The sequence below is a fragment of the Neomonachus schauinslandi genome, chromosome 6, assembly GCF_002201575.2.
Source record: "Neomonachus schauinslandi chromosome 6, ASM220157v2, whole genome shotgun sequence".
NCBI lineage: Eukaryota > Metazoa > Chordata > Mammalia > Carnivora > Phocidae > Neomonachus > Neomonachus schauinslandi.
The window spans coordinates 35,126,052-35,153,928 of record NC_058408.1 but is presented as its reverse complement, the minus strand read 5'-3'; the positions used below and the strand labels follow the sequence as shown (position 1 = coordinate 35,153,928).

General features: G+C 42.4%; 1 protein-coding gene across 1 annotated transcript; it reads right to left on the bottom strand.

Moving 5' to 3' along the window:
• Positions 1-175: 175 nt before the first annotated feature.
• Positions 176-26,617, bottom strand: HSD11B1 (hydroxysteroid 11-beta dehydrogenase 1). The gene is made up of 6 exons (XM_021682524.2): positions 26,483-26,617; positions 25,611-25,741; positions 24,772-24,883; positions 24,453-24,638; positions 2,044-2,187; positions 176-738 (listed from the first exon to the last, which is right to left on the bottom strand). Exons 1-6 carry the CDS (start codon positions 26,568-26,570, stop codon positions 521-523), a joined length of 879 nt encoding a protein of 292 aa, XP_021538199.1. The 5' UTR covers positions 26,571-26,617; the 3' UTR covers positions 176-520.
• Between the last annotated feature and the right edge of the window lie 1,260 nt (positions 26,618-27,877).

Below are 27,877 nucleotides of genomic sequence, written 5' to 3'. Positions count from 1 at the left end.
CAATATGGTATGGACATGATGGCCATTAAATGAAGAGTAGGGTGATTTCTTCAACTCAAGAACAGAGAAAAGGTTCAGACCACAAAATACGAAATGAACACTGAAAATTTTCACTCGTATAGGTTATGGTTTTAAAGGACCATACTGAATGAACTGAACTTAGAGCTACTAACCATGAATTTACAACATTGATATGACCTTTATTATAATTAATATTATATTACTCATAATATTATATATGAGGTAAATTTGATAGAACTACCTTTTACTTATACCTATGGTTACTATCAATTTCACAACTGCAGGTTGCAGTGGTTCATGACATTCATTATAGTTACGTTTCCACTGTGCAAGTGTTAAGAGGAACTCCTTCAAATTGTGAGATGTGATGTGTGACTTACAACTCTCTGGGGACACCCATTTGTCTCTCCTTGGAGATGCCTTCAGGGATGGAGCTCAGATAAATATCAGGAAGAACAGTCCCAAAGCTCCCTTACCATGCCCCACCTTAAGGAAGTGCTTAGTTGTTTATAAATTTGTCCAAACTATAACTTCTTAAGAACAAGAATTCCAGGATCTTCCTCCCTGGATTTCCCAGCAGGAGCTCTGTCCAGACTGAGTTGTCATAGTATACTTCCTCTTGACGCAGAGCTCCCCCTTTGATGATCTCCAGGGCACATTCTTCCTTCGGAGATGCATCGATGTTGAGTATCCCAGTAACGGCCTTAATGGCTGTGTCTGTAGAATCATGAGAGAAAAAGAGTGGGGTTATCCAAGACCAGTAGAGTCTACAAGGTGGAAAGTCTGCAGACAGTAACAGCTTAGCTGTTAGGGGCTGTTTTCCAGTGCTTGCTCTACAAGGCCCACGGGCCCTCTCAGAAGACTGGGTACATTTAGGGTTTGCTGTGCAAAGAGAGGCTTAGAGTTAATGTGGGCCCTGTCTTCCTGGATGAAGATTTGGGGCTGGGGGAAGGCAGTTAGAGGTGATTGAGAGATTTAAATCATGCTTCTCTCTTGAGTATTTTGGTGGGGGTGAGGGAGTCATATGGGGGAGCAGAATGAGGATAGAAGTTATATCAAGACACAGTAGCTAATGGAAAGTGTCAGTGGGCAAAGCCAAATGCTGTATGATAACAATTTACTAATTTGTAAAGGAAGAAATGGACAAGAATCCAGGCCTTTGCTGTCAACACGAACCACTTTGATTTTGGAAGGGAAGTTACTTTATCTCTTCCAAATTTCCATGTCCTTCTGGCACAGCTTCTTTTTCTCTTTCTATCCGTGTTTCACTGCGTGTCTTTCTTTCTCTCTTGTTCTGTAACTACTACTCAATTTACTCAATTACTCTCTCAATAAAGTTTTCTTCTTGTACCTATTCTAGATAAACTTGCATTTGGACTTACAGAAAAGTCGTAAAACTTGTGCAGAATATTCCCTTGTAGCCTTCACCCTGCTTCCCCTAATTATAACGTCACACATAACCACTGTACAATTGTCAAGGTACACTATAATTAGGGCAATTTTACTAACTAAAACACAGACCTTATTTTTTTCACTAACATCCTTTTTATGTTCCAGGACCTTAGCCAGGATTATACTTAGCAGTCATTTCTTCTTATTTTCTCTCCAATCTGTGACAGTTCTTCTTGGATATGGAGATTACTTATGAAAAAAAAAGAAGGTTCATGAGATCAATAGTTCTTATTACTGGTGATGGTATTAAGAGTAACAAACTTGTACTTGATAAGCCTCAAAGAGGAAAGTAATGGCCATTGAGTGTTCCTGAGGATGTGAAGGGTTCAGAATAGGGTTAAGTGATGAGTCTGGTGTCACTCGGCACCCTTGGTGGTCAGAATGAAAAGAAGTGTCAAAGGATAGTCAGAGGCTCTCCTAGTGACAGAAGTGCTTCATTAAGTGGAGACTGGTGTTCTCACTGGCTTTTAGTGCATTGCACATGAGTCAAGGAGTTCAACGCCTTCTTTACCCACAATGGTAAGGCAGGCAATCATCTGCAGGCTGTTTATTCCACTCTCTTCACCTTACCTGTGTTTATGAGGCCGAGGATACAGAGAGTGATCGAGACATTGACCTTGGTCACTGTATGTTCCATCCTGACAGAGGAGAAAAACCCATCCAGAGCAAACTTGCTTGCAGAATAGGGTGCAACAAGTGGACTAGCCATTTTCCCTAAATAATAAGGAAATGGGTTAAGAAGGTGACCCATTTTAGCTTCTACAGAGATGATCTTTGCTTTATCTGTAGTAGGATTTGTAACCCCTTTTACCCTTTGAGGCATAGTTTCTCTTTACTCTTACAGAGATTATCATGCTATGTTGAATTTCTGAAAGAAAAAAAGACTATTAAGGTATCAAAGAAACTTCCCTTGAAGAGACTGGGGTGGGAGGTGGGGTGGGCTGCAGGAAAGGCTTCACTGAGGAAAGATTGGTTAGATTTTAGTAAGGGTGGTAAATAAGTGGGACTACAAAAGAGCCATGTAATCCCACAGCTGCTAACTCTGTTACCTCTGACCCAAGACAGCGGAGATCTGAGGGTTTGGCAAGAGCTCTCTGCCAACACAGCAACCTATTATTGATTGTCTTTCTATACAAGGGAAATGAAAATCCTTGTCTTTGCTTTTCTGCTTAAAACTGCTTTTCTTACTTTCATCATTCTGGTTAATTCTCAGCCAGTTTGGGGGAGGACATGTGGACATATGCCTAATAGGGTGACCTATTCATTATAACCTTTCCAAGACGAGGGATTAGAATGGGCCTGAGACCTTAGACTCTTTGCTGAGCAAAGAGTTATAATAGCTACTTTAAAATTCTTTTTTTTTTTTAAGATTTTATTTATTTATTTATTTGAGAGTGAGAGAGAGAGAGAGAAACAACATGAGAGGGGAGAGAGTCAGAGAGAGAAGCAGGCTCCCTGCTGAGCTGGGAGCCTGATGTGGGACTTGATCCCAGGACTCTGGGATCATGACCTGAGCCGAAGGCAGTCACTTAACCAACTGAGCCACCCAGGTGCCCGCTACTTTAAAATTCTTGTCAGCTAATTCTAAAATATGGGTCATTTAAAGATTGATCTCCATTGATTGCCTTTCCTCCTGAGTATCAGTCATATTTCCTATTCTTGTATGTGGAATAATTTTGCAATGTATTCTTGATATTGTGAATGATACATTGTAGAGTCTCTGGATTCTGTCATATTCCTCCAAAGAGTATTGATTTTTGTTTTTGTTTTTGTTTTTCAGGTGAGCATTTAACTTGGCTGAAACACTGTGTCTCTTGCAGTAGGTTCCAGCTAAAATCACTGTTGAATTATTTAATCCTAATTGACTTCTTGGTATCTACATTACCCATGAGTAATTTGAGGGAAAAACAGATTCTGGAAGAGTTTATATATAAAATTTGGTACTCTTCCACTGTGGCTCTTGCCTTTCCAGGATGTTCCCCCTCCACTTTCTGGCTGCTACAGAAACCTAAACTCTTCTTTCTGGTTCTTTAAGGTAGTAAGACGGCAGATGTCTATCCCAGATATGGTGTTGATTGTGGACTGCCCCTAGGCATAAGCTATAAAACTGGGAAACTCACCTAGTGTCAGTTCCCCTTTTCCCCTTTTCAAGTGTCAACAACTCTCCAGTTTTTGTCAGCTTTTGCTTTTTCTCTCCAGTGCTTTCAATGGTTTCTTTCTATATTTTGTCCAAAGTTTGATCTGGGGCAGGCTGATCTGTTAGGTGCCACTCTGCCATTAACGGAATTGGAAACTCTGTAAGTTCTTAAATGAAGTTGCTTGCCAAATCAATGAAAAAAAATGACTTATTCAATAAAGATGCTGGGAAAGTTGGTTAACTCATTGGAAAAAATTATTAGCTCCTTGTTCTATATCATATATCCAAAAAATTCTAGATGGAAAGTATGGCAGATGTTATTGTCTACCCAATATCCATTTCCCACTTTTTAATAATAGAATATGATTTTTTCTAAGGACATCAGCGTGTTCAGATAAAAATATTTATTTCCTCAAGATTCCCTCGCTCTTTTGTGTGGCCAAGTGATCTAGTTCCAGCTAATGAGAAATCTAACAGAGGGGGTCTCCAGGAAAGTTATTAATTTCCTGATGAAATAGGTGGATTCAGGTGGCATGCAGTTTTTACATTTTGCCTCTCTTCTTTCATCCTAAATGTACTCCAGATGTGATGCCTAGAATTGCAGTGGTCATTTGTGAACTGGAGGAAAAGCTACATATTAAGGATTATAGCACAGAAATGTGGAATGAGCTTGGATTCTTGAAGATATAGTAAGTCCACCAAACCAACCCTGAACTTATTCCCTGAGAAAAAGGAAGCCCTATTTAATGTTAAGCGATTTTAAGTGGAGTTTTTGTTATATGTGCAGCAGAATGCATCTTCTGACTGATAAAAAATAATTCAACAGGAAAGAAGATAATACAGGTGAATATTTATCAGATCCTTGGTTATGAAAGATCATTCTAACAGAAAAGTAAAAAAAAATATTAAAGGCACAGAATATTTGATGATATAAAATGTAAAACTTCTGTATGTGAAAGCAATAGCTATAATAATATCACTATAAAGGTAGAGGGTATGGGGTGCCTGGGTGGCTCAGTCGTTAAGCGTCTGCCTTCGGCTCAGGTTGTGATCCCAGGGTCCTGGGATCGAGCCCCGCATCAGGCTCCCTGCTCCGCGGGAGGCCTGCTTCTCCCTCTCCCACTCCCCCTGCTTGTGTTCCCTCTCTCGCTGTGTGTCTGTCAAATAAATAAATAAATAAAATCTTGTAAAAAATAAAAAATAGGGCGCCTGGGTGGCTCAGTTGGTTAAGCGACTGCCTTCGGCTCAGGTCATGATCCTGGAGTCCCTGGATCGAGTCCCACATTGGGCTCCCTGCTCGGCAGGGAGTCTGCTTCTCCCTCTGACCCTCCCCCCTCTCATGTGCTCTCTCTCTCTCATTCTCTCTGTCTCAAATAAATAAATAAAATCTTTTAAAAAAATAAAATAAAATAAAATAATTAAAATTAAAAAAAAGGTAAAGGGTAAATGATAAACTAGAAAACAATTTGTAACAAAAGCTTAATATCTTCAATCTGAACTTCAATTCTTAATGTATTAACTCTTCAAGAAAAATGCAAACAAATCTCTTTAGGGAACCACTCCAACTCCATTCTCAATCATGAGTTTTGGCTTGGAATGACTCTACAGTCAAGTTCCAGGAATGGGTGTGTGGCACAAGATGTCCAACCAGAGTATCTGATACCACTGGGTTGTTCACTAGTCTAGGACTGGACCAAAGACTCAGGGCTTCAGGACACATTGTTGGTTGCCTAACCAGAATTTAGTTCCCCTTTCTTCCCCTGTAACTGAACCCCAGTTGAATTCATGTTTCCACCTGTTGTAGAGACTGCTAGCATGCTCTCAATATATCTTTTGCTCTTCTTCTTTAGTAGTGGAATCTCTGATGTGGTCTGGGCAAATAATTATCTGGGATAAAGTCCACATTTCTCAGCTTCTTTGAGCCAGATGTTGCCAAATGACTAAATGCTGTCCAATGGGTTGTAAACAGGAATGTATCATGTGATTTCTGGGATATGTCCTTAAAAGAAGAAATCAGTCTCTTCCTTCCACTCCTTCCTCCTTCTTGGTGCCTGAAGGTGGATATGATGGCTCCAGAATTATCTAGGACCATGAAGTAAAAGCCACATGTTGAGAATGGCAGAGCATTGAGAGAGGAGGGAAACTGGGTGACCATGGAGCCTCCATCCTGGCCCTACCTCCAGGGTACTGCCTACCTCCAGATTGATTTACCTTTTAACTTATTTAATCTCCTGCTATTTTAAGTTTTCTGCATTAGAGCGCTGAACCTAATCCTTACTGATAGTCCTTCTTACTTTGATGCTGCCCATGTTCCAAAGGAAAGTTGATACTATCTCTAACACTAGGGGTGGGTTTGTATAATTGATTTAATCCAATCTCCTGGCCCATAATTGACACAGGAATGAGCATGTGTTCCATTTTGGACCAATGTCTTGAGGAGAATTTTGTTGGAGAGTCTGAGAAAATTCTTTATTCTTCTGGGAGAGTTTCTTAAAGTAGTCATTTTGTTTCTCTTCTACTGGACATTTTTGTACATGGGTATGGGGGCTAGAATTACTGCAGCTATCTCACTATCAACCTGGGGATGAAGTCACACATGGAAGGGAGCGGAGCCAAGAAAATCATGGGGACATTGAGCTCGAGCCAAGTCAACCTTAAATCTGGACTTCCAGTTATGTCAAAAATGTTTTCTATTATTTAAGCTAAAAATAGACCCAAATTATTTATAAGAGTAGGATAATGGTTAAAAGTATGAGTTCTAGGGGCGCCTGGGTGGCTCAGTCATTGAGCTTCTGCCTTCGGCTCAGGTCATGATCCCAGGGTCCTGGGATCGAGCCCCGCATCAGGCTCCCTGCTCCGCAGGAAGACTGCTTCTCCCTCTCCCACTCCCCCTGCTTGTGTTCCCTCTCTCGCTGTGTCTCTCTCTGTCAAATGAATAAATAAAATTAAAAAAAAAAAAAAGTATGAGTTCTACAGTTAGATGACCTGAGTGTGAATCCCAAGTATGCCATTTCTTAGCTGTCATATGTGGAATTAGTAGTATTACTACTAAGCTGAAATAATCCATGTAATACACTTAGTGCAAACTCTGGCACATAGAAAGTATTTAGTAAGTGCAATCGTTATTAGTATTCATGTTTCTAATTGGTGAGAATAGTATGAGCTATTCAAAAGGTTATGTTGGGACAAAGAGGCTATTTGGAGAAAAGTGCCCTTCTAATAAGAAAATTCAAATTAGGGACGCCTGGGTGGCTCAGTCGGTTAAGCGTCTGCCTTCGGCTCAGGTCATGATCCCAGGGTCCTGGGATCGAGTCCCGCATTGGGCTCCCTGCTCAGCGGGGAGCCTGCTTCTCCCTCTCTCTCTGCCTGCCACTCTCCCTGCTTGTGCTCTCTCCCTCTCTCTCTCTGACAAATAAATAAATAAAATCTTAAAAAAAAATTCAGATTATATTAGATAGTATATGTGGAAAGTAAAGTAAAAAAATGAGGGTCAACATATATCTCAAGGTAAGAGATACTTTTTAAAGCATGAAATCAAAGGCATAGATTATGAAAGAATATGTAAGTAGGTTCAAATATATAAAATTTAAAAGGCTTCAGAGTTCTGGAAATGCTCACCATTGCCTTCCTACACACATACCCTTCAAAAAGATTTTGCCTTCCCAGCCATAGAAGGTCAGGCTAGTGATAGCTAATATGCACAATGGCTTGAACATACATCGTGGTCTCTCTCAAGATATTGAAATAAGTGATGCAAGGATTCTAATTAGCTGCTGTTGGATTTTGAACTAAAAAGTCATGTAAGGTTGGGACTGGGGTAGACATTTCCAGCCATGGAAAAGGATAAGCAAACAGAAAAGCAGCCATATGGAGCAAACAAAATAATCACAAAAATTGGAGCTAAATAGGAGCTAACATTTACTTAGCTCTTATGTGCTAGTCTCAAGGCTAAATAATTGCCTAAAGTTGCATAGTTAATGAGTAGGAGAACCAGGAGTCAAATCATGATTCAAATTTAACTCTAGTGGCCCACAATTTCAAACAGTAGGGCTATTTTCTCAATAGAAGCTACTGTTTGTTTGTTTTTTTTAAAGATTTTATTTATTTATTTGACAGAGAGAGACAGCGAGAGAGGGAACACAAGCAGGGGGAGTGGGAGAGGGAGAAGCAGGCTCCCCACTGAGCAGGGAGCCTGATGCAGGACTCGATCCCAGGACCCTGGGATCATGACCCGAGCCGAAGGCAGACGCTTAACGACTGAGCCACTCAGGCGCCCCAGAAGCCACTGTTCTTTATTTTATTTTATTTTAATTCCAGTATAGCTAACGTACAGTGTTATATTAGTTTCAGGTGTCCAATATAGTGATTCAACAATTGTATACATCACTCAGTCAGAAGCCACTCTTCTTTGAGTATTTTTCAGAAGCCATGTGTTAAATCCAGCCATTCCTGAGTTGGTGAAGATTCTCTCTGCTTGACAATTAAGCCCCCAAATAGGCAAAACTTATGAATAGTGTTATTATTTTCACTTCTAAGCTGACAGATGAGGCTACCCATAGGGCTACTCACTACTAGTCCCTTTGTGTTAGTTTCCTAGGGCTGCCATACAAAATTACCATAAACTTGGTGGCTTGAGGAGACAAAAATTTATTCTCTCACAGTTCTGGAGACTCTAAGTTCAAAACCAAGGTATCAGCAGGACCATGTTCTCTCCAAAGGCTCAAAGGAGAATCCTTCCTTGTTTCTGCAAGCTTCTGATGGCTGCTCCCAGTCTTAGGCATTCCTTGGCTTATTGATGCATCACTCCAATCTCTGCCTCCATCTTCACATGGCCTTCTGCAATTTTGTCTGTGTCTTACTTTTCTTATTAGGATGCTTGCCATTGGATTTAGGCCCACCTATATAACCTGGGATGATCTCATCTTGAGATCCTTACCTTTATTACATCTGTAAAGACCTTTTTTCATATAAGATCATATTCACAGGTTCCATGTTGACATATCAGCTCACTATGCCCTTCTAGATGATAATAAAGATATTGTTTGTGGTATTTTATGTATCTGTCCAGGTAGCAACAGGGATGCAGAAGCAAGAGACCATGTTAACCTATAGTCTGAATTCCTCTAGCAGTGATTTTTGTCCCACTATGGGAACTTAGTGTATCCCACTTTCTGTCTTTAATTATGCCTTAGGTTATCTCAAAGCACAAAAAAGATCTTGAATTGTTTTGCACAAGAAGAGGAGAGATTTTTGTTGGTGGTGGTGTTTTGTTTGTTTTTTGTTCCAGAGAGGAGGGTGAGAGAAGAGGGAAAGGGAAAGAGGAAGAGAGGAGAGAGGTAGAGAAACAGCAGGACATGGCAGAAAATTTCCTGAAAAATTCACCAGATAGATGCATGGTTTAAAAAAATATTTTTTAAAGATTTTATTTATTTATTTGAAAGAGAGAGAGAAAGAGAGAGAGAGACCACAAGTGGGTAGAGGGGCAAAGGGAGAGGGAGAAGCAGACTCCCTACTGAGCAGAGAGCCTGATGCAGGGCTCCATCCCAGGACCCCAGGATCATGACCTGAGCTGAAGGTAGACACTGAACCGACTGAGCCACCCAGGCACCCCTAAAAAAATATTTTTAAATGGTGAAGAAAAATACTGAATTATTGGACAAGGGTCAAGACTGGACAAAGACTGTTGAAAACTCTTTAACCTTTACTATGAAAACTATGCATGAGGTACACTGCAACTGTCATTGACATTCATTATAACCAAATTTTATCTCTTAGATTTTGTGACCTGCCATTGATCTGCAAACCGTTAAACCAGTAATTCTCATATTTAAATATGGAGAGATGGGGCACCTGGCCTGCTCAGTTGGTAGAGCACGCAATTCTTGATCTCAGGGTTGTAAATTCAAGCTCCAGGTTGGGTATAGAGATTACTTAAAAATAATAAAATCTTAAAAAAACCCAAACAAACCCAAATATGGAAAGAACCTGCAGATTTGAGTCTATTCCCCTCCCCGAGTCTTCTAGTCTGTATTCTGGGGTGAGGGCTGCGTTGAAGGTCTTTATCCATAAAACATATTTATGGTGGGCTTTGAGGGTGGATGTGGGAGCAGGAGATGCATGGTGACATAAACTCATTGAACCTGATCTAGGAACTCCCAGAGGAAAGGGGGAGGGAAGGTCTTTGGAAGGGGCTGAAGTCTTGTGATAGCAGCTGGGTGAGCTATCATTAAATTATGAGTTATTGTGTCTCTTTAAAGCCCAAACTAGTGTGACCTGGGAAACCATGTGTCCCAAATCTAAACTGGATATTTAGGTGAAGAAAGATATTGGACTAGCCAGGAAACTTCAGACTTCACCTTCAGGAGGTAGGTTGTGAACTCTGCTTTGGCGACAGAAGGTACAGAAGGGCCAGGGAAGTGGGGATGGCTTGTACAAAGACTAGAGGTGGGGATGAGTTAGTTCCAATGAGAAGCTAGTAGAACAGTAAAAATAATAACACAGTTCATTATATTTTCTCCTCTTCGAAAGTATAGGCTAATAAGCACTTGTCCAAAAGCCATAGGGCCTGATTTGTTAAGGAATTCAGAATTATTTTTGGATTTTAGGAGGTGATATGGGGTTTATACAGTATATTACATAACACTCCTAGTAGAGTCTGGGGAGGCATGCTGTAAGCAAACATATTATTATTTCTGCACTAAAATATTTGAAAGTTCACACTGAGATAAAAGCTTTAAGTAGCTTCCCTTCAGTTCAAGTTAAATTAACTATAGAGAATTAATTATGGGTAAAAAATCCTTAGTGTTCCGAGCCCCCCCCCCCCCCCCCGCCACCAACCCTGACCCCCAGCCCATAGCTTTTTGGATTTTGGAGTTGCAGATAAAGGATTTTGCAAACCAGTCTAGGCTCACTAAAGAAAAGCTGAAACATATCAAAAAGTAGAAAAAAGAGATAAGAAGGGAGAAACACTCCTAGGTGCTTGCTCTTCCAAAAACAACCCTGGCGCATTTCATTCAAGTCTGTTTTCTATTCACGGAGCTGTTCTTAAACATTTTCCCATATTATGCTGATTCGCTTGTGTGAGGGAACCTCTGCATTCTGCTATATGTAAAATATAATTAGAAGTTTCAGAAAACAGAAAAGGGCAAGGCCCCTCTAAAAACCCAGATTTTTATTTTTTAGAAAGGTTCTGTGAGTTAAGGGGCCCTGGCCAAGATGGAATAAATAACATGTAACAGGATGTTAAAAATTGACTTCTCCTGCTCTAGTTTTAGCAGACGTTCAAAGGCTGAGAGCAAACTGGCAAATGCCTCCATCTTCTGAAGGGAGCTTCCAGGCTGCCTGCGCACTTACACAGTAGGTGGTAACACAGAGAAGCAAAAACCTGAAAAACCCCAAAACCAAAAATGTGTTTGCAGCATGTAGACCCTCAACCACCCCGAGGGAAGAAAGGGCCTGAAGGCGCAGAGGCCAGAGGGAATGGAGTAGGGAGAGGAAATGAGCCGTGTCTCAGTGACCTTCCAAGGAGAAAGGGTGGGCCTTCCCCTCCTGTCCATGCCTGTGAGAGAAGCTCCAAGGGCACCTCATGGAGAGCTTGTCCCGAGGAGTTTGAGGGGCACCAAGGACTGGGGTTTGACCCAACCCGAGAGGCAAGGCCACTACAGAGCGGGTGCCAAACTGTGTCATACAGAAGGGAAGGAAGGCTTCCACCGGGCCCACGACTCGGCTTGCCACCACCCTAGGGGCTTTGTCCTAGCGCTCGTCCCTTCTTCCCCAGAGTCATTTCCAATCCTGTCCCAAAGGACAGCCCCAAATGGTGAGTGTATCCCCCTGTATTCCCACTGAACTCCCAGGGCCTCTGAGGGAAAGATATCACATAAGCACCTGCTGCCCAAATCACAAGAGGACTAGCAGTGTTCCAGCAGAGGGTTTCCTAAAGAACCCACAAAAACACCCCATGCAAGAGTTGGGTTCAGAGAGCATGAGCTTTGGACATTGCCTGTGGTCAGAGCTCAGTGGTAGATTAGCCGGGTGCCAGCCAAGTAAGGCCTTACCTATCCTGAACCTCCCTTCTTCCCTGTGCCCCCCTCTTTTCTTTCAAACAAGAGGGGCTAGAGGGAGCTTGGTAAGTGAGGAGGAGATAGGGAACGGGAGGAAAAGCTGAACCCATCTCTTTTTTTTTTTTAAAGATTTTATTTATTTATTTGAGACAGAGAGAATGAGAGAGAGAGAGAGAGAGAGAGCACATGAGAGGGGGGAGGGTCAGAGGGAGAAGCAGGCTCCCTGCTGGGCAGGGAGCCCGATGCGGGACTCGATCCAGGGACTCCAGGATCATGACCTGAGCCGAAGGCAGTCGCTTAACCAACTGAGTCACCCAGGCGCCCCCCAACTGAGCCACCCAGGCGCCCCTAGCTGAACCCATCTCTTTCCTAGAGGCAGGCTCAAGCTTGATCAGGGGAGAAGCTTTAGTGAAATTACTTGTGACCGGACATTTTAGTTATTGAAGTGAGACCTTTCTTGAGACTAGAGGCAGCCAGAGGATCTTTTATGATCCTAGAGCACTGCCATCACATCCAGGTTCAGGGATGAGCTAACCCATAAATGATCTGCGGAAAAGAATATTGTTTTCCGATTGCAACCCACAAGATTCACTTGTTCAACTACCCGTTAGAAAACATGCCAGAGTATGAGCTTAATGAAATCAAATGAACAAGTAAATAAATGTACTAATTTGCAGGAAACTGTCATGAAAGTGAGGGGGTAGAAGCCTGAGTGCTTCTGCCCAAGGTTAAGTTTTATTTGCGGGGGGTGGGGGTGGGGGGAAATGGAGTCATCAGGGCAGAACAGATCTATGTCAGCTCCATTTCTCTCCTGGGAAGTTTTAGACCGCAGAGAAACAGAGCTCTGGCTATCGTATTTTCTGAAGCAAAATATGGGACATGGAGTCTGACAAGTAAGAGTGCAGACTTGGTGATGAATGGGACATACTGTTTGCAATTAGCTCTGTCCCAGAAACGCTGGGACTTCGCCACTGTAGGAACAGCAAGAGCCAGAGGGCTGGCAGCTTAGCTGTGTGCTGGAGCTTGTTAGCTGAGAAGAGGAGGTCAAAAGCAGGCCTCAGTGCTTTTGTTCATCCACTCCACACCCTCCATCCCCAACTGCCCCGCTGAGATTTTGAAATTACAGTATTTCCATTTCAAAGGCAGATTTTAAACTGCTTGAATTGAGAGCTCCAAAGAAAGTGTGCAGGATGGAAAAGCTTCATTTCTGCCTGCCTTCAGACTTTCAGAGTGACCCCAGGCAAATGTGCCACGTCTTCTACTGAGCGGGCCCCAAATTGGGGTTCACCATGCCCTGGTGGCTTCGAGGCTGGGAACTCATCCTGGATTTGGCCGCTTTTATCCAGCTCTTCCTAAAAAAATGTCCTGAGCTTGGCCCCTCAGGGTCTAACCTCTTCAGTTGTTTGGGTTGAATCGGGTTCTAAAGATAAATCCATCTTTCTACTCCAGGCTTTGGAGAACCTGGGGTGTCATTGTAAGTAGTGAGACAACCCACAGCCCAGTGGTAATTGAAGCAATGGGAATGAATGGCGATGCCCAGAGAGAGTATGTTGAGTGAGAAGGGAAGAGGACTCAGGATGGAAAGAATCTTAAGGAAACCCACAGTAAGACTTTGGGATGAAGAACTGAGACAAGGCATTCAGGGTGGCCAGAGGACATGACACCCGGTGCCAGGGGTGGGGGGGGTTGGCAGAACACAAAAGAGGAGTGTATGGTGTTGAAACAGTGCAAAATGCAGCAGAGATAAGTAAGATAAAACCTGTTAACTAGGTTTTGCAAGACAAAAGCTTTTCTGTGCAGGTACAAGGCCATGAAATGTGGTTCCTCCTATTGTCCTGAGCATGAACACATCTCCCAAGATGAGAATAAAAGAGTAGATTTCAAGAGCCCCCCCAGTTGAAGGGTGGGCCCTACTAGTTCCACTAGCATTACCTCATCACCCACATCCAGCCTAAATAGTTGTGCTTGGAGAAAGGAGAGTTGTCATTATCATGTGTGTTCATCCACTGGGGGTCAGGGAGGCATTTGCATTCCCATCACAAAAGAGCCTTTAAGATTATTTGGAGACCTTTGCAAGTGTCCACTGGAGTTTGGGAACTAGTTGAGTGCACTGTGGGATCAAGTATATTGATAAGCATCAGGCTTCTCAGAAACCAAATGTGGAGCCCGTGGAGAGGAGCTGGCCTGGGGTCACCTGCCCAGGGATGGTGGGGTGGACTGGGCCAAGCGGGATGGGCTGACCAAAGCCTTGGAGCTGAGGAAGAGGCCAAAGGGAGTGAGCTGGAGGAAGTATTAGCACATCTCCTACAGGAGATCTCCAAGGACCCCATGAGAAAGCCCCCACAAAATCCACCCTCATACCTCTTCCAAGTCACTAGATCCCAGGATTTTTTTTTTCTTTTGAAATAATTTCAAACTTAAAGAGTTGCAAGAATAGTACAAAGGACCTCTCCCTTCCCCTTCCTGAACCATTTGGGAGTAATTGCTGTAATTGAGGTAATTGCTGACCCAATGTCCTATGGCCCTCAATATGTTAGCGTGCATTTCCTACATGGAGGGACATTCTCAGACAAAACCACAACGCAACTATCAAAATGTGGAACGTAATTTGTTGGTTTCCTAGACCTGCCGTAACAAATTACTACAAGCTGGCTGCCTTAAGAGAACACAAATTTATTCTTTCACAGTTCTGGAGACCAGAAGTCTGAAATCAAGGTGTTGGAAGGGCTTCATGCCCTCCAAAGGTTCTAGGGGAGAGAGAATCCTCCCTTGCTTCCTCTAGCTTCTAGTGGCTGTCAGCATTCCTCATGGCTATATCACTCCAAACTCTGCCTCTCTCTTCACACAGCTCTCTCCTTCTGTCCATGTCTTCTCTTCTGTCTAAGGACACTTACCATTGGATTTAGAGCCCACCCAGGTCATCCAGGATGACCTCATCTCAAAATCCTTAACTTAATTACAGCTGCAAAGACCATTTTTCCGAATAACGTCACATATATAGGTTCAGGGAGTTAGGACATAGACGCATCTTTTTGAGGGTCACCATTCAACCTACTACAATATTTTGTAGGGTGGTAGGGTGTTTTGGTTTTTATTTAGTTTAGTTTTGTTTTGTTTTTATTTTCGATAATGACCACCCCAACAGTTGTTAGGTGCTATCTCATTGTGGTTTGGATCTACATTTCTCGGATAATTAGTGATGTCTAGCATCTTTTCATATACCCATTGGCCATTTGTATGTCTTCTTTGGAGAAATGTCTATTCAAGTCCTTTGTTCATTTTTGAATCATTGTGTTTATGTTGTTGAGTAGAGTGGCACTTAAGACTGTATAAATACCGTGTTCTTATTAAACCTTTACCTACTAGTTTTGGCATCCACTGATGCTTTCTGGCTGAATTATTACTAATTTTTTAAATTATTACTAATTATTTCTACTTTCATCACTCCTATATTTCTCATTTAGCTTTCCATTATATGGAAATGCCTTCTCCACTCCCCATTTGTTCATGCATTTATTTATCTCATCATGGATTTTTATTGTATCTTACAGGTTATAATCTGTTATTGTCATTATTTATTTGAATGTTCCAATGGTTCCAGGTTGCAGATTGACTTATAATATTCAGCTGAGCCAATTAGATACCTCTTCTTTTGGAGGGGGGGGGATTTGGAGTTGGGAGATTGAGAGACCAGAAGGGCTGGCCCTGTGGCAGAAGTTCAAAGCATAACAAGAGCCGTTAGGCTGAGAAAAGGGCTGTGGCAGCCAGGTTGAAGCAGGTGCCAAATGAAGCAGAGGCTAATGGCGGGAGAAGAAAGGGGAGCAGGTGTGCTGAGACAAGCAGGTATGGCAGAACCATGCTATCTCGGGGAGAGCCTGGCCTGGCCGGATTGCCTGGCAGTGTCTCAGCTACAGTTGCCATAAGGCCAGCTACCTCCCCAGGGATGGGCTGAGACAGGTGTATGTCCAATGAGGGCCAGTGATCCGGCCCCCCTTCAAAATAATATTCTTTAAATATTGTTTAACCTTTATTTAATGTTACTTGCTTTTCTAATGCTAGAAAAAAGGATTTATTATATGCACCTATTACATGGGAGTTCCTGAACCAGACAACTTTGTGGGGAAATAGCAAATAATTTAAAACCTGTATAATAAAATGGACTATGCATTCATTGGATCCTGAACTTTCAGTTGGCTGTGATGGCCGATTTCAGGCACACATCAGTGGGCTGTTTTCAGTGTTGGTAGCTTTGCTCGCAGATTGGTAGACAACCTGGAAAAACTCCTCCAGGAAATGTTTTCCTACATACATCTGTGACTGGATTGATGGTTATATCTTGATAGATTCTCAACATTATGTCTGCTGAATGAAATGATGGAAGCACTTCAGAGGCTATTGATACATATTGCCAAATTGCTTTAGACAAAATGAACGAGGGACTAGACTTTTAAAGATCAGTGGTGGAAACCATTTAAAACAAAACAAAACAAAACATACTCTTCCCCACCAGGAGTATATGAGAATGTCCAGCTCACAGCTACTCTGTGGAGGGAACACAGTTCTCAGCAATTGACAATTTTGTAGGCAAACAAACACCCAAACAAAACAACAAAAATCAACACTCCACTCCCACCATGGCATTTAGTAGTTTGAATTTGGTAATGCAGCAGTTTCAGTCACTTGAATTTGCTTGTTTACTTGTGAGATGGAGCACAATCTCTGTCTCCCCTCCCCACCAAGTCCACCATTATGGGAGGAGAAATATTTTGGTTCCAGTTACCATATAGAGCCCAATCCCTTACTTTTTGTTTTAAAAAATTATTCTAATTTTTCTAATTATCCCAAGCTCACTGTGTAATAAACAGCTCTGAAGTCTATAAAATGAAAGGTAAAAGCCCCTTTCTTTTTTTTTTTTTTAAAGATTTTATTTATTTGAGAGAGAGAGAGAGAATGAGAGAGAGCACATGAGAGGGGGGAGGGTCAGAGGGAGAAGCAGACTCCCTGCCGAGCAGGGAGCCCAATGCGGGACTCGATCCAGGGACTCCAGGATCATGACCTGAGCCGAAGGCAGTCGCTTAACCAACTGAGCCACCCAGGCGCCCAAAAGCCCCTTTCTTTAAACACAGTTGGGTTCATACTATATATACTGTTCTCTAAATTACTTTTCTTTCAAACATTATTTTTATAGTCAGTATGTGTAAAAACTTACATAGTATTTCACTTCTAAAGTAATTTAGAAACCTATTGCTAGTGGTGGATATTCAGATTTCTTTCAGTTTTTTAATAACTATAAGCAATGGAACGATCATTTACACTGGAATGGGGGCTCCACAATGATGCCCCTTGCCTTGCCTTCCTTGTTCCCTGCCATAGCCTTGGCATCTGGCACTGTGTGCGGCTCAGAGTGGACCCGCGATTCATATTTTTTTGAATAAATGAATGACTATATTTCGCGAACGCTTTTGCAAGTTTATGCATAGAATAAATTTCTCAGATGTAAAGTTATGCTCTCTCTCCCCAGGCCTTCCTCATCTTGAAATATCTTAAATGGACCTCTACTTACTTAAATCAATACTTATTTCAGCAGGAATTCCCCTTGGTTCAAACCAACGGTCTAAAGGTCTATATTCATACCTTGTCAAATTCACTTTTCACTTTATTAATTTTATACTTAGCTGAGTTTAAAAGATATGCCTTTGTCAACATTTGCAACAAGAACCTGCATATGAAATCAATTAGGTGTATTTATTATTAGAAAAGTTTTGCTAACATCTCAATGGGCAGGGGCATGGGAAAACAATTCACAGAATAGAAAATATTAATATCCCATAAACACATGAAAATGTAATTACTTCACTATTGGCCTGACTTTTATTAAATATCCACTATAGGCCATGTGCTGCTGTAGGAAATAAGATATAATGGAATAAAAAATAGAACACCACTGCTCTCAAAGGGACAGGGACCTCACATTCCATGTCACAAATAAAAAAAATAAATTAAAATTATGACTACTAAACACCTTTTTCTTGTACCTACAAACTTGTCAATTGCCGAAAACTTTGTGAACTCTGCAAAGTAGGTGTGAAAGGAACACTCATGTCTATACTTAGGGTGGGAATGGGGCATGATGCTCATATTCATCTAAATTTGTTTTTATTTTTGCATATTTAAAAAGTCTAGTCTTTTGGGGCACCTGGGTGTCTCAGTCGTTAAGCGTCTGCCTTCAAAGTCTAGTCTTTTTGGGGCACCTGGGTGTCTCAGTCGTTAAGTGTCTGCCTTCGGCTCAGGTCATGATCCCAGGGTCCTGGGATCGAGCCCCGCATCGGGCTCCCTGCTCAGTGGGGAGTCTGCTTCTCCCTCTCCCACTCCCCCTGCTTGTGTTCCCTCTCTCGCTGTGTCTCTCTCTGTCGAATAAATAAATAAATAAAATCTTAAAAAAAAATAGCCTAGTCTTTTATTTTTCCTTTTATCTAAAGCAGTTTGGAAATATGTACCAAAAGCCTTCAAAACGTTTCTATCGGGGCGCCTGGGTGGCTCAGTTGGTTAAGCGACTGCCATCGGCTCAGGTCATGATCCTGGAGTCCCGGGATCGAGTCCCACATTGGGCTCCCTGCTCAGCAGGGAGTCTGCTTCTCCCTCTGACCCTCCTCCCTCTCATGCTCTCTGTCTCTCATTGTCTCTCTTGCAAATAAATAAAATCAAAAAACAAAACAAAACAAAACAAAAAACGTTTCTATCATTTCACCCAGTAAATCTAGTACTAAGAATTTATCAAGGAAATAATCATCATCTCAGCCACACATTTACATAGAAGACATTTATTACAGGATTTCTAAAATAGCAAAACATTGAAAGGAACCTAAATGTCTGGCAATAGGAAAATAATTGTTTTATATCTCTATCTGGAAAGAAATTCTCCAAAATATTGGCGTGGTTATGGATGATTTTTACTTTCAGTTTTATACTTTTCTTCTTTTTTCAGATATTCATAGAGTGTGTGTGTGTGTGTGTGTGTGAATTTTCAACTTATGGAAACATTTAAGAAAGTTGTTGGGGGCATTGCTCTTTTCATTACTTTGTGCATGTACTTCACAGTCTTTTATGAGAAATTTATTTCAGATATTATTTGCTTCCTATAGTACCTCCCTCTTTTGAATAGAATCTTATCTGTATACTGACCCTCTTCTTCTTTTTTTTTTTTTTTGTTAAGAAAGTTCAAGAGGTATGGGGCACCTGGGTAGTTCAGTTGGTTAAGCATCTACCTTTAGCTCAGGTCACGATCCTGGGGTCCTGGGAGCGAGTCCTGCATTGGGCTCCCTGCTCAGCGGGCAGTCTGCTTTGCTTTTCCCTCTCCCTCTGCCCCCACCTGACTCGTGCTCTCTTTCTCTCTGTCAAATAAATAAAATCTTTAAAAAAAAATTCAAGAGGCGGGGTGCCTGGGTGGCTCAGTCGTTAAGTGTCTGCCTTCGGCTCAGGTCATGATCCCAGGGTCCTGGGATCAAGTCCCGCATCGGGCTCCCTGCTCAGCGAGAAGTCTGCTTCTCCCTCTCCCACTCCCCCTGCTTGTGTTCCCTCTCTCACTGTCTCGCTCTCTGTCAAATAAATAAATAAAATCTTCAAAAAAAAAAAATTCAAGAGGCAAATTTGGAAACTTAAGCACTGAATCTACGTAGAGTCTAATTTTGGCATTTTTAAATACTTTTTTTTTTGTTTTTTGGGTTTATTGTAGTTGACACAAAACGTTACATTAGTTTCAGGTGTACAACATAGTGATTCAGCAGGTCTTATATTCTTCTTTTCTTAAGATCTAGTTTTCTATTTGTATATTGCAAATAGAGTGTATTTGTTCTCAGCCTTCTCAAACTCCTCAGTAAGTAAATGTAAAGACATGATGGTAGAACCCTCCTATTTTCACCAAGAAATGCACTGGAACAAAATCAATAGTCTAGCGGGGTTAAGTAGACATGATGACTTAAGCTCTAACCAGCCTTTCAAGGGGAAAAGGTGGACCAATGGTTGTTATGGATAGCATTATCTTGTTCTCAACCTGTACTAAATTGTTACTGTCTTCAGTAAGGAGTCATCTATCCCCCTTGCAAATCTCCACTTGCCCCTTTGCAGGGCTGGTACAACAATGAACCTGAAGATGAGTCCAACAGGTTCTGTCTCAATCCTTTAGGTTTGCCTAAACACAACCTCTTGAATTTAGGCAACCATGGCTCCTGAAATTTTTATGCACAGGTTGTTGATTCTTCCTTGAATCTCTTTTTTGGCCTTCTTCCAGACCCTGTAGGTGACATATCTATAAATGCACATACCTATCTCCCCCTGTCTCCCCCCATTCTCCCCAAAATAGTCCAAGTCTGCAGCAGCACCTGCGTCCTGCCCATGTAAATACCTCTATTCACATGTATAAACATTTCCACTCACCTTGGAAAGTGTGGTTCCTGAAAATTACTTCTGAGGTTATTGGATTTAAGGGCAAAGATTCATCTTAGAAAAATATAAAACGATTGGGTGAGGGGATAAATCACCCCTTCCTACTCTCCCAGGCCCCTTTGCATCCAAGACCTTGACCTTGACCCCTCCTCTCCCCACCGCACTCCAAGGCATATCCATACATTGAGGCATTATCTGCCTTTCAGGAAAAAGTGGGTATGCAGAGCTGAAGGCAGGGATGAGATTAACATCTGTATATTCTTGTCTTGATGCAAAACACCATTACGGGTATTCCAAATCCTTTGGAATTTAGTTGATATGTGTAGTTGAGAAACCTGTTTTATTCCCCCCCCCCCCCCCCCCCCGCCTCTTTATAATGTTGAATTCTTGAAGTAGGTTTAGACCACACAGGCAGCCCGTAACCCACAAACAGGTTAAGGTCCAACAAGTGACTTCATACACTGGTTTGAGTTTTCCCACGAAAGCATTGTCTTATGAGGTATTTGCCCCTGGCTAGTCATCTCATAATACGCCTGAAATATTATACAACTACGTAAAAAAAATGTATGAAGCAATGCTGGAAATGAGTAAACCAGAAAAGGAATACATTTGAATAAGACTTTAAAAAGTTCATACAGAAAGTTGATCTTTTCAGAAGAGGATTTACTTGGAAAATAATGAATAGGTAACCGGAGACACTTACGGAGCTCAGAAAGAGAGCTCTGGGCATTCCGAGGCGACTGGCAAGGTTCTCTTACTCCTTTAGTTTTTCATTTTGAATATTTAAAGAAACCCAGGATTTTATTATGTGCGGTTGCACTTCAAAATATGTCTTACGTTTTTCTTGATACGGAAGAATCAGTATCCCTACACTTAATGCTGGCCCGGTTCGGTTAGCCTTTGTATTATAATTGTTGTTAGTAGTATCTGTATCACCAATAAAGCTAAAAAAGAGAGAGGGGGAGGAAGTAGAATTTTAAAGGTAATTTTCCAAAATGTATTGGATAAGAGGAAAAGGAAAGGGTCTGGCGAGAACTGACAAGGACTTCACGGGAGGTGAGGTCCCGGAGAGGAGAAGGGGGAGAGAGGATTGCAGGCTTTGTCCAGGAGTCCGGAGGGGTAGAGAAGCAGCCTTAGAAGTTGGATTCTGGCTGTCATGCATGTGACTGATGTGATGGCCCCCGGTTACAGGGTTCACAGAGCCAAGGGGTATGAAAATGCAGTGACCTTTACTTTTTGAAAATTGAACCTAAGTCAAGATGACCCATTTTGATTAATGGCCGATAAACTTTTTCCAGATGTTTTCAACTGTTCTTTGCCCAATTCAAAGTGATTTCTTTTCCAGTCACATTGGAGTAGTAATATCTCTGTCTCCGTTTGTTTCACAAATACCATCTAGGCATCCTCTTTTTGTACTTCCCCTCGCCCCACTGTGTACCGCACTGCTGCCTGATGGAAGGGGTTTTGTTTGTATGACGGACCTTGAATCTGGAAAGATCAAGTCTGGAGTGTGAGTGTAGGGTGTGCAGAAGGCACATGGGGTGGCCTGGCGGGAGACACCCCTAGTTATTTATCAACATCGGTGTCTTTCGCAGAACTAGAACCCCTGGTTTTCAGCTGGACACAAATCCACTTTGAATAAAGACCACGACAGCCACCAGCTGTGGCAGAAGAGGAGTCTACAGCTTTCAGGTTGTATCCTTCTTTCTCCATTTTCTGTAGCTAGAATTCTGATTCGTGCTAATAATGAACCATACTGGACATACAGGTGAGGATAACGCCCCAGGGATGGCGGGTCTGAGACAGAGAGGTTCCTGGACAACTTCCTGGGACAGAACTACCATTATCAGTCTTGGACTGCTTACTCCAGGCGGCTTTATGAGAGAAAAATAGATTTTTATTTGTGTAAGCCAGTGTAAATGTGGGTGTTTGTTATAGTAGCTCAACTCATAGCCAAACTAGCACATGGTGGAAGGAGGGGAGACTAATCAATGTAACTAGATATTATATATACATAGAAACTTGATCAGTAGGTGCCCTAAACATGGGTGGATGTGTACGGTAAGGAAACTCCCAGAGGCAGCAATAGTGCCTCAATGCTGAAGCATATTTAAAGCTGAGGCTTTAAAGAATGTATTAAAAGTATAGGATTTCTATGTAATGCAATGCCTGGAAATGCACTGGGGATAAAAAACAATTGCTTATCGCCATAATTCAATAAATGACTTAATGCATTCCCTGGAAGGAATGACTAAAAATCCATCCCAATACTCTTTGGCTGACCTTAGGATCAATTTGAGGATTAGCATCCCGCATTTGTGGAATTCAGATTTTAAGGATGAAGGATTAACGAATGTTAACGCTTACTGAATGTTTAAAAAATATAGCATAGAACAGAAGACTTCATCAGCTAGGGAGAGAAAGCAGTGTCTGTACCTTGCAAGTTCACAGACATGTTTCAAAGCAAACCGGCTGAACTCTTTGGGCTATACAAATAGCAGATGTGAAGGATAGTTGTTGAACTAGATTTCCATCTCTGAGTCCACACACATTATGAAGCGACTTTTGGTAGGTGTAGAAGATGTGTGGAAGCAGGGGTTATCAGACTTTCCATCAGGCCCTTGGACTTCTACAGTAATTCTTGTTCCTTCTGAGACCATTAAGACACCGTGTACATTATAGAAAGTTACGTTTCTCTAGCCAAAGATGAAGCACACTCTTTGCCTAGAGTGGATATATTATTTAATCAACTTAAATCATTAAAGCCACCTACACCATGACTGATGTGAGGGTTTTGGCCAATGCCTAGGATGGATTGGGGATGTGCCCAGCACCCTCCCACTCAGTATGCATCCGGAAGCTCTCCCTTCCTTTCAGCCTGGAGAGAGGCTGTGTCTGGGGAGGGGTGGGGAGTCTGTGTTGTCTGGGAAGCACAGGGATGCATATCAATCACTCTGTTTGGCGGGTAGCACAGACACACTGCCCTTTTATCCCATCACTATGCAGGCCTTTCCTGTCCAGGAAATAGAATTCTTTACAACATAGATGGTGTTCTTAGTTACAGTAATAGCTCGTAATAGTTTGCGAAATACCTAAGAGTTACAAAGTCTTCAGGTTATTTGTTTTTACATTGCCAAGAACCACATTTAGATTGCAGATTTTAATCCCAGTGTTTGCCACATCCTTCTGACTAATCAACAAATAGGTGTGGGACGTCTCTCTGGACCCATGACAAAACGAATCCCCCGTTTTAGCTGGAAACTCTCTAGCTCTTCATTGGTGATAACTTCTGATACTACCACCATCCAAAGAGTCAACGACCTTTCTTGGTCACACAGTGTTCTCTTCATGAATCTAACTCTGTACACACTCTCTCCCTACCCCATTGGTGTTTCAATAGGACTTTAAGGTAATAAGTTCAGGTTTTGGAGAACACTCCCAATTTAGGCAGGTCTGCTAATACGGTGTATTTATTTCTGTTCTTCATTTCATTTTGCCTTAGCCTAATGCACGTATCAGACACGTGGTATGTTACAATATTCCACTTCTGGGGCGCCTGGGTAGCTCAGTCGTTAAGCGTCTGCCTTCAGCTCAGGTTGTGATCCCAGGGTCCTGGGATCGAGCCCCGCATTGGGCTCCCTGCTCCACGGGAAGCCTGCTTCTCCCTCTCCCATTCCCCCTGCTTGTATTCCCTCTCTTGCTGTGTCTCTCTCTGTCAAATAAATAAATAAAATCTTTAAAAAAAAAAAGAAATTCCACTTCTCAGTTCTACCTTTGCATCAGCTAACTTCATCAGCCTATAGCTTTTGGTCATGGCAGAAGCAAAATCATTTTTATCCATCGTGACCAGGTCTCTCCCTTAGAATCAGGATGAGCTGTATCTCCACAATCTCTCCATGTCCCTTTAGACTTCCATTTGTAGATCACAAACCACCAAGTTTCTCGTGGGTACTCTGAATTACTGCTCTTTCTCTGTTACTTCCAGGGATCTTGCAGCCCATCTACCTTGAACAGCCCCTTATTTCTTATGGTCCCACTTGTTCTTAACAGGGTCTCTTTCACTCAGCATGCATGCTTCTCATTGAGTTGACAAACCCAAGCTGCACATTCCTACGCCTGCCTCTTCATGCACAGGGGCAAGCTGTGAATCAGTTTTTGCTTAATGTCACTGGGAAGAATGACTGGTTGATTTTTCACTGTGAATATTTAAAATGCTGGTATATATTGCATTACTTCTCTGCATGGAACTGATAAAAATTCACATTCACTGCAGAGCCCCCAACACCATCCCTGGCATGTCTCCCACTCCTGCCTTCCATACTGCTCCCTGCCCCACTCACCAGCCTTCGAGGAGACGACAACAATGCTCCCGTTGCTCTGCTTCAGCATGGGCAAGGCGGCAACGCTCAGGACCACGTAACTGAGGAAGTTGACTTCCATGCTTCTGCGCACAAGGTGGATATCACCACTAAATAGATTCATAGAAGTGTTGGTGATGTGGTTGAGAATGAGCATGTCTAGTCCCCCTGCAAGAGATGGCTGTGTTGAGAGAAACCATCTGGGGGGGGCTACCTCTCCTCTCATTCTCCCCCTCCCCAAAGCTCCCTGGTGGACCCTTAGAGCAGAGTCCAGAAGAGGAGGCAGGAGAAGCGGCCTCACCCATGAGCTTTCCAGCTTGGGCAACAAATTGCTCTGTGAAGGTCACATTCTCCATGGAGCCAGCAATGTAGTGCGCTGAGGCTGCTCCAAGCTCCAGGCAGTGGGATACCACCTGCAGGGACATAGCAGAAATGGCGTCAGCATCGGCTGCAGAATTTGGGGGCAATCTCAGAAGTAATGGGGGTTTAAATGAGAACTTGCTCACAACCCTGTTTTGAGAAAAATGGTGGGATATGTGCGCGTGAGCGTGAGTTCAGTGAATGTGTGTGTGTGTGTGTGTTGCTAAATGCAACCTGACACGATCTTTGTCCTCTGTCTGAAGTATTTCAGGTAAGGTGTAAATAAAGAAATCGTCACTGTGCTGGGGTTTAAGTTCATGACTCATGCTTATGAGTTTCTGTGAATAGATGTATCTGAATTCATTATTGGTATGGATGCTAGCTTCTGTGTGAGTAGCCCTAAGTTTGTGAATGTTTGCATCCTTCGGTTTGTAAGTCTGAGTATATGTCTGAGAGTCTGAATGGGGATGAGAATATGAATTCATGAGTAGGTACCGGAATTTTGGTATCCAAGCACATATCTATATATCCATGATTCCATGTGTAAATGTGTGTACATAGGCATGTCTATGAGTATGGATAGATGGATAGATAGATATAGATATATAGATGTGTGTGTGCATAGGAATGAATGCTTAAATGCCGTACTTTTATATTCTTGTGGGTGTTTGAACCTGTGTGTGTGTGTTTGCATCTGTGTATGGATGTGCCAGCTTCCGTGTGTTGGTGTGTGTATGTGACATAAGGGGGTACAAGTGTCTGTGGGCACAGAACCCTCACCTTCTTTAGAGTTTCTTTAGACCTTGCCGTCACCACCACATGGGCTCCCATTTTCGCCAGATGATAGGCCATCTGTTCTCCGATCCCCTTGCTGGCCCCTGTGACAATCACTTTCTTTCCCTGGAGCATCTCTGTGAAACCCAAAAGGAAGTGAGGACCACACCCACCTCAGCAGTAGTCTTCCTTCCACTCTGGATGTGGACAAACTTATCTCAATGTCTAAAGGTTATGAGCCTAGATCAACTATTCTCAAACTGCATAAATCAATGAAGGAATGGTTCAAGTCTTTCATAAACATGCTCTGAAAGGGAGGCTTAGCTTGACTGTTCAAAACAAGCCTTCTTGCTGTCCTTCGTAAAAATGTCCATAGACAGAGGCTTCAGCTAAGACACTGGAGTTCCAGACATTTCTCGACTATCCACTTTTACTCAATTGAAATAAAACTCAAAAAGTCATCAAAACACATGTGCTCATAGCGATTCCAGAGATTTTCCCTCACTTCTATTTAGTCATCAACTCCAGAGTCCTTTCTTGTCTCCCACTTATCAGTCTCTCCTTAGAGCCCGATTATCTGGCTGTGCTGTAAATTTTGGAATTACCCTCATTTTTGTAGGGAATCTGAAATTGCTTTCCATTGAGGGTGCCAAATAAAGCATGGACTATTTGGCAATCTGCTGGCTACATGATTACCCCTCCCCACACCGCTATTACCCGTAGCCCATGTCTGGAAGACACAGAAATACAGTCCCACCTCAGGGTTCCTCTTGTTCAGCAACTTTGGGGATCAGGAACTCATCTGGATACTCAGAAATACTCCAGCCACCCCTGTGTTTTTTATCTATTCCTCAAAAATTAGATACATTGGTACTTACCTGGTCTGAATTCCTCATTTGCAGAATAGTAGTGATAGGCCAAGAAGAACACCAGAATGGGTGGGAGATATTTTTTCATAAAAGCCATCAGACAGAGACCTGGCCCGAGGAGCCCTGTAGGACACACAGAGAGAACCTACAGAGCCTTCTACAACCTCCTAGGCAGGCAGCAGCCTCTGAATTGTGACATCAGGGACGGGGGAGGCTGGAGTAGTCTCAGGCAGTGCTAGCCAATTTCCCTGTCAGAGCGGCAATTGGCTTTGGGTGGGATCCCATTCGTCCCTGGCAGCCTGTGTGGTGGATTTCATAATGGACAATGTTTACTCCATTTCATTGAGCAAGAAGAGACTTCCAGATGGCCAAGCTCATGACTGTACAGGACTGGATTCCTGAACATCCCTACCCAGAGCCCATCTTCCTCTTAACACCACTTATGCCAAGAATCAACGGCCTTTCAAAAGTGGTATGTCAAAGGCAGACAGAAAGTGTGTGCGGGGCTTCTGGGGAAATGTGAGTAATAGCAAATTCAAGCCAAATTCAAGCCAAATCTCTTGGCCCCACCTCCCAGTCGGAAGCAATTAAAAATAACAGCACAAAACAGAAAAATAAGCTGAAGGAAAAAATGTGCACATTTTTTGGGGGGGGGAAAAAGCAAACAAGCCCTATAAGCCCCACACTCAAGTTCAATGAACAAGTATTACAACATCAAAGGGGAATGCAAGCCAGCCAGAACCCAGATGGCGGGAAACCCAAGACCGGTTCAAGACTCTCAGGCAAGTGCAATGGAACATACACTTATTACTTTAACAGCAAATAAAGAAGAAATAGTGAGTGCCAAAAAAAAAAAAGGCACTAAGCTATTAAACTGGGTCTTGTAAATGTTATAGAGGAACAAGACACATGAAGATGGAAGGAAGAGGAGATCTGGTCCAGAAGCAAAAAGAACTAACACCATTGAAGCAAATTAGCCCCCAAAGCCCACATCCAGCTAAAGACTGATTAACAATCAAAGGGCCAGAGGGGGAAACCCCTAGTAATTTAGAATGTATCACAGAAATATAGAAATAACCACTTCGGTATGTTTGTAGCAAGAATTCAGTAAGGAACAGTCCTCAAAAAAAGAATTTAAGATACATTATTGTTAAGTTTTTCAACTTCAAACCAACTAACCAACCATAAAAATTCCCACAACACAGAGCAAATACAGAATTCTGCAAATTATCGGTAGAATTGAGGAAAACCATTGAAATGTTAGGATAAGAATGGATACCCGTGTTTTGGGAGGAGGAATGTGGGTTGAGGGTGGGGGTTAGGGGGTTCACAGAAGATTAAGAGAAATTGAGTTATGACCCCAAGTACAGTATATGGAAACACTCACTGAGTTTTCACTTCAGA

Bases quoted from the DNA above. Each gene is read 5' to 3' on its own strand.
- HSD11B1 (XM_021682524.2), bottom strand. From the start codon at position 26,570: ATGGCTTTTATGAAAAAATATCTCCCACCCATTCTGGTGTTCTTCTTG. The intron at 24,884-25,610 runs GTGAGGGTTCTG...ATGTCCCTGCAG, and splicing joins CTAAAGAAACTCTAAAGAAG to GTGGTATCCCACTGCCTGGA. The intron at 739-2,043 runs GTAAGGTGAAGA...ATGATTCTACAG, and splicing joins CCTCGGCCTCATAAACACAG to ACACAGCCATTAAGGCCGTT.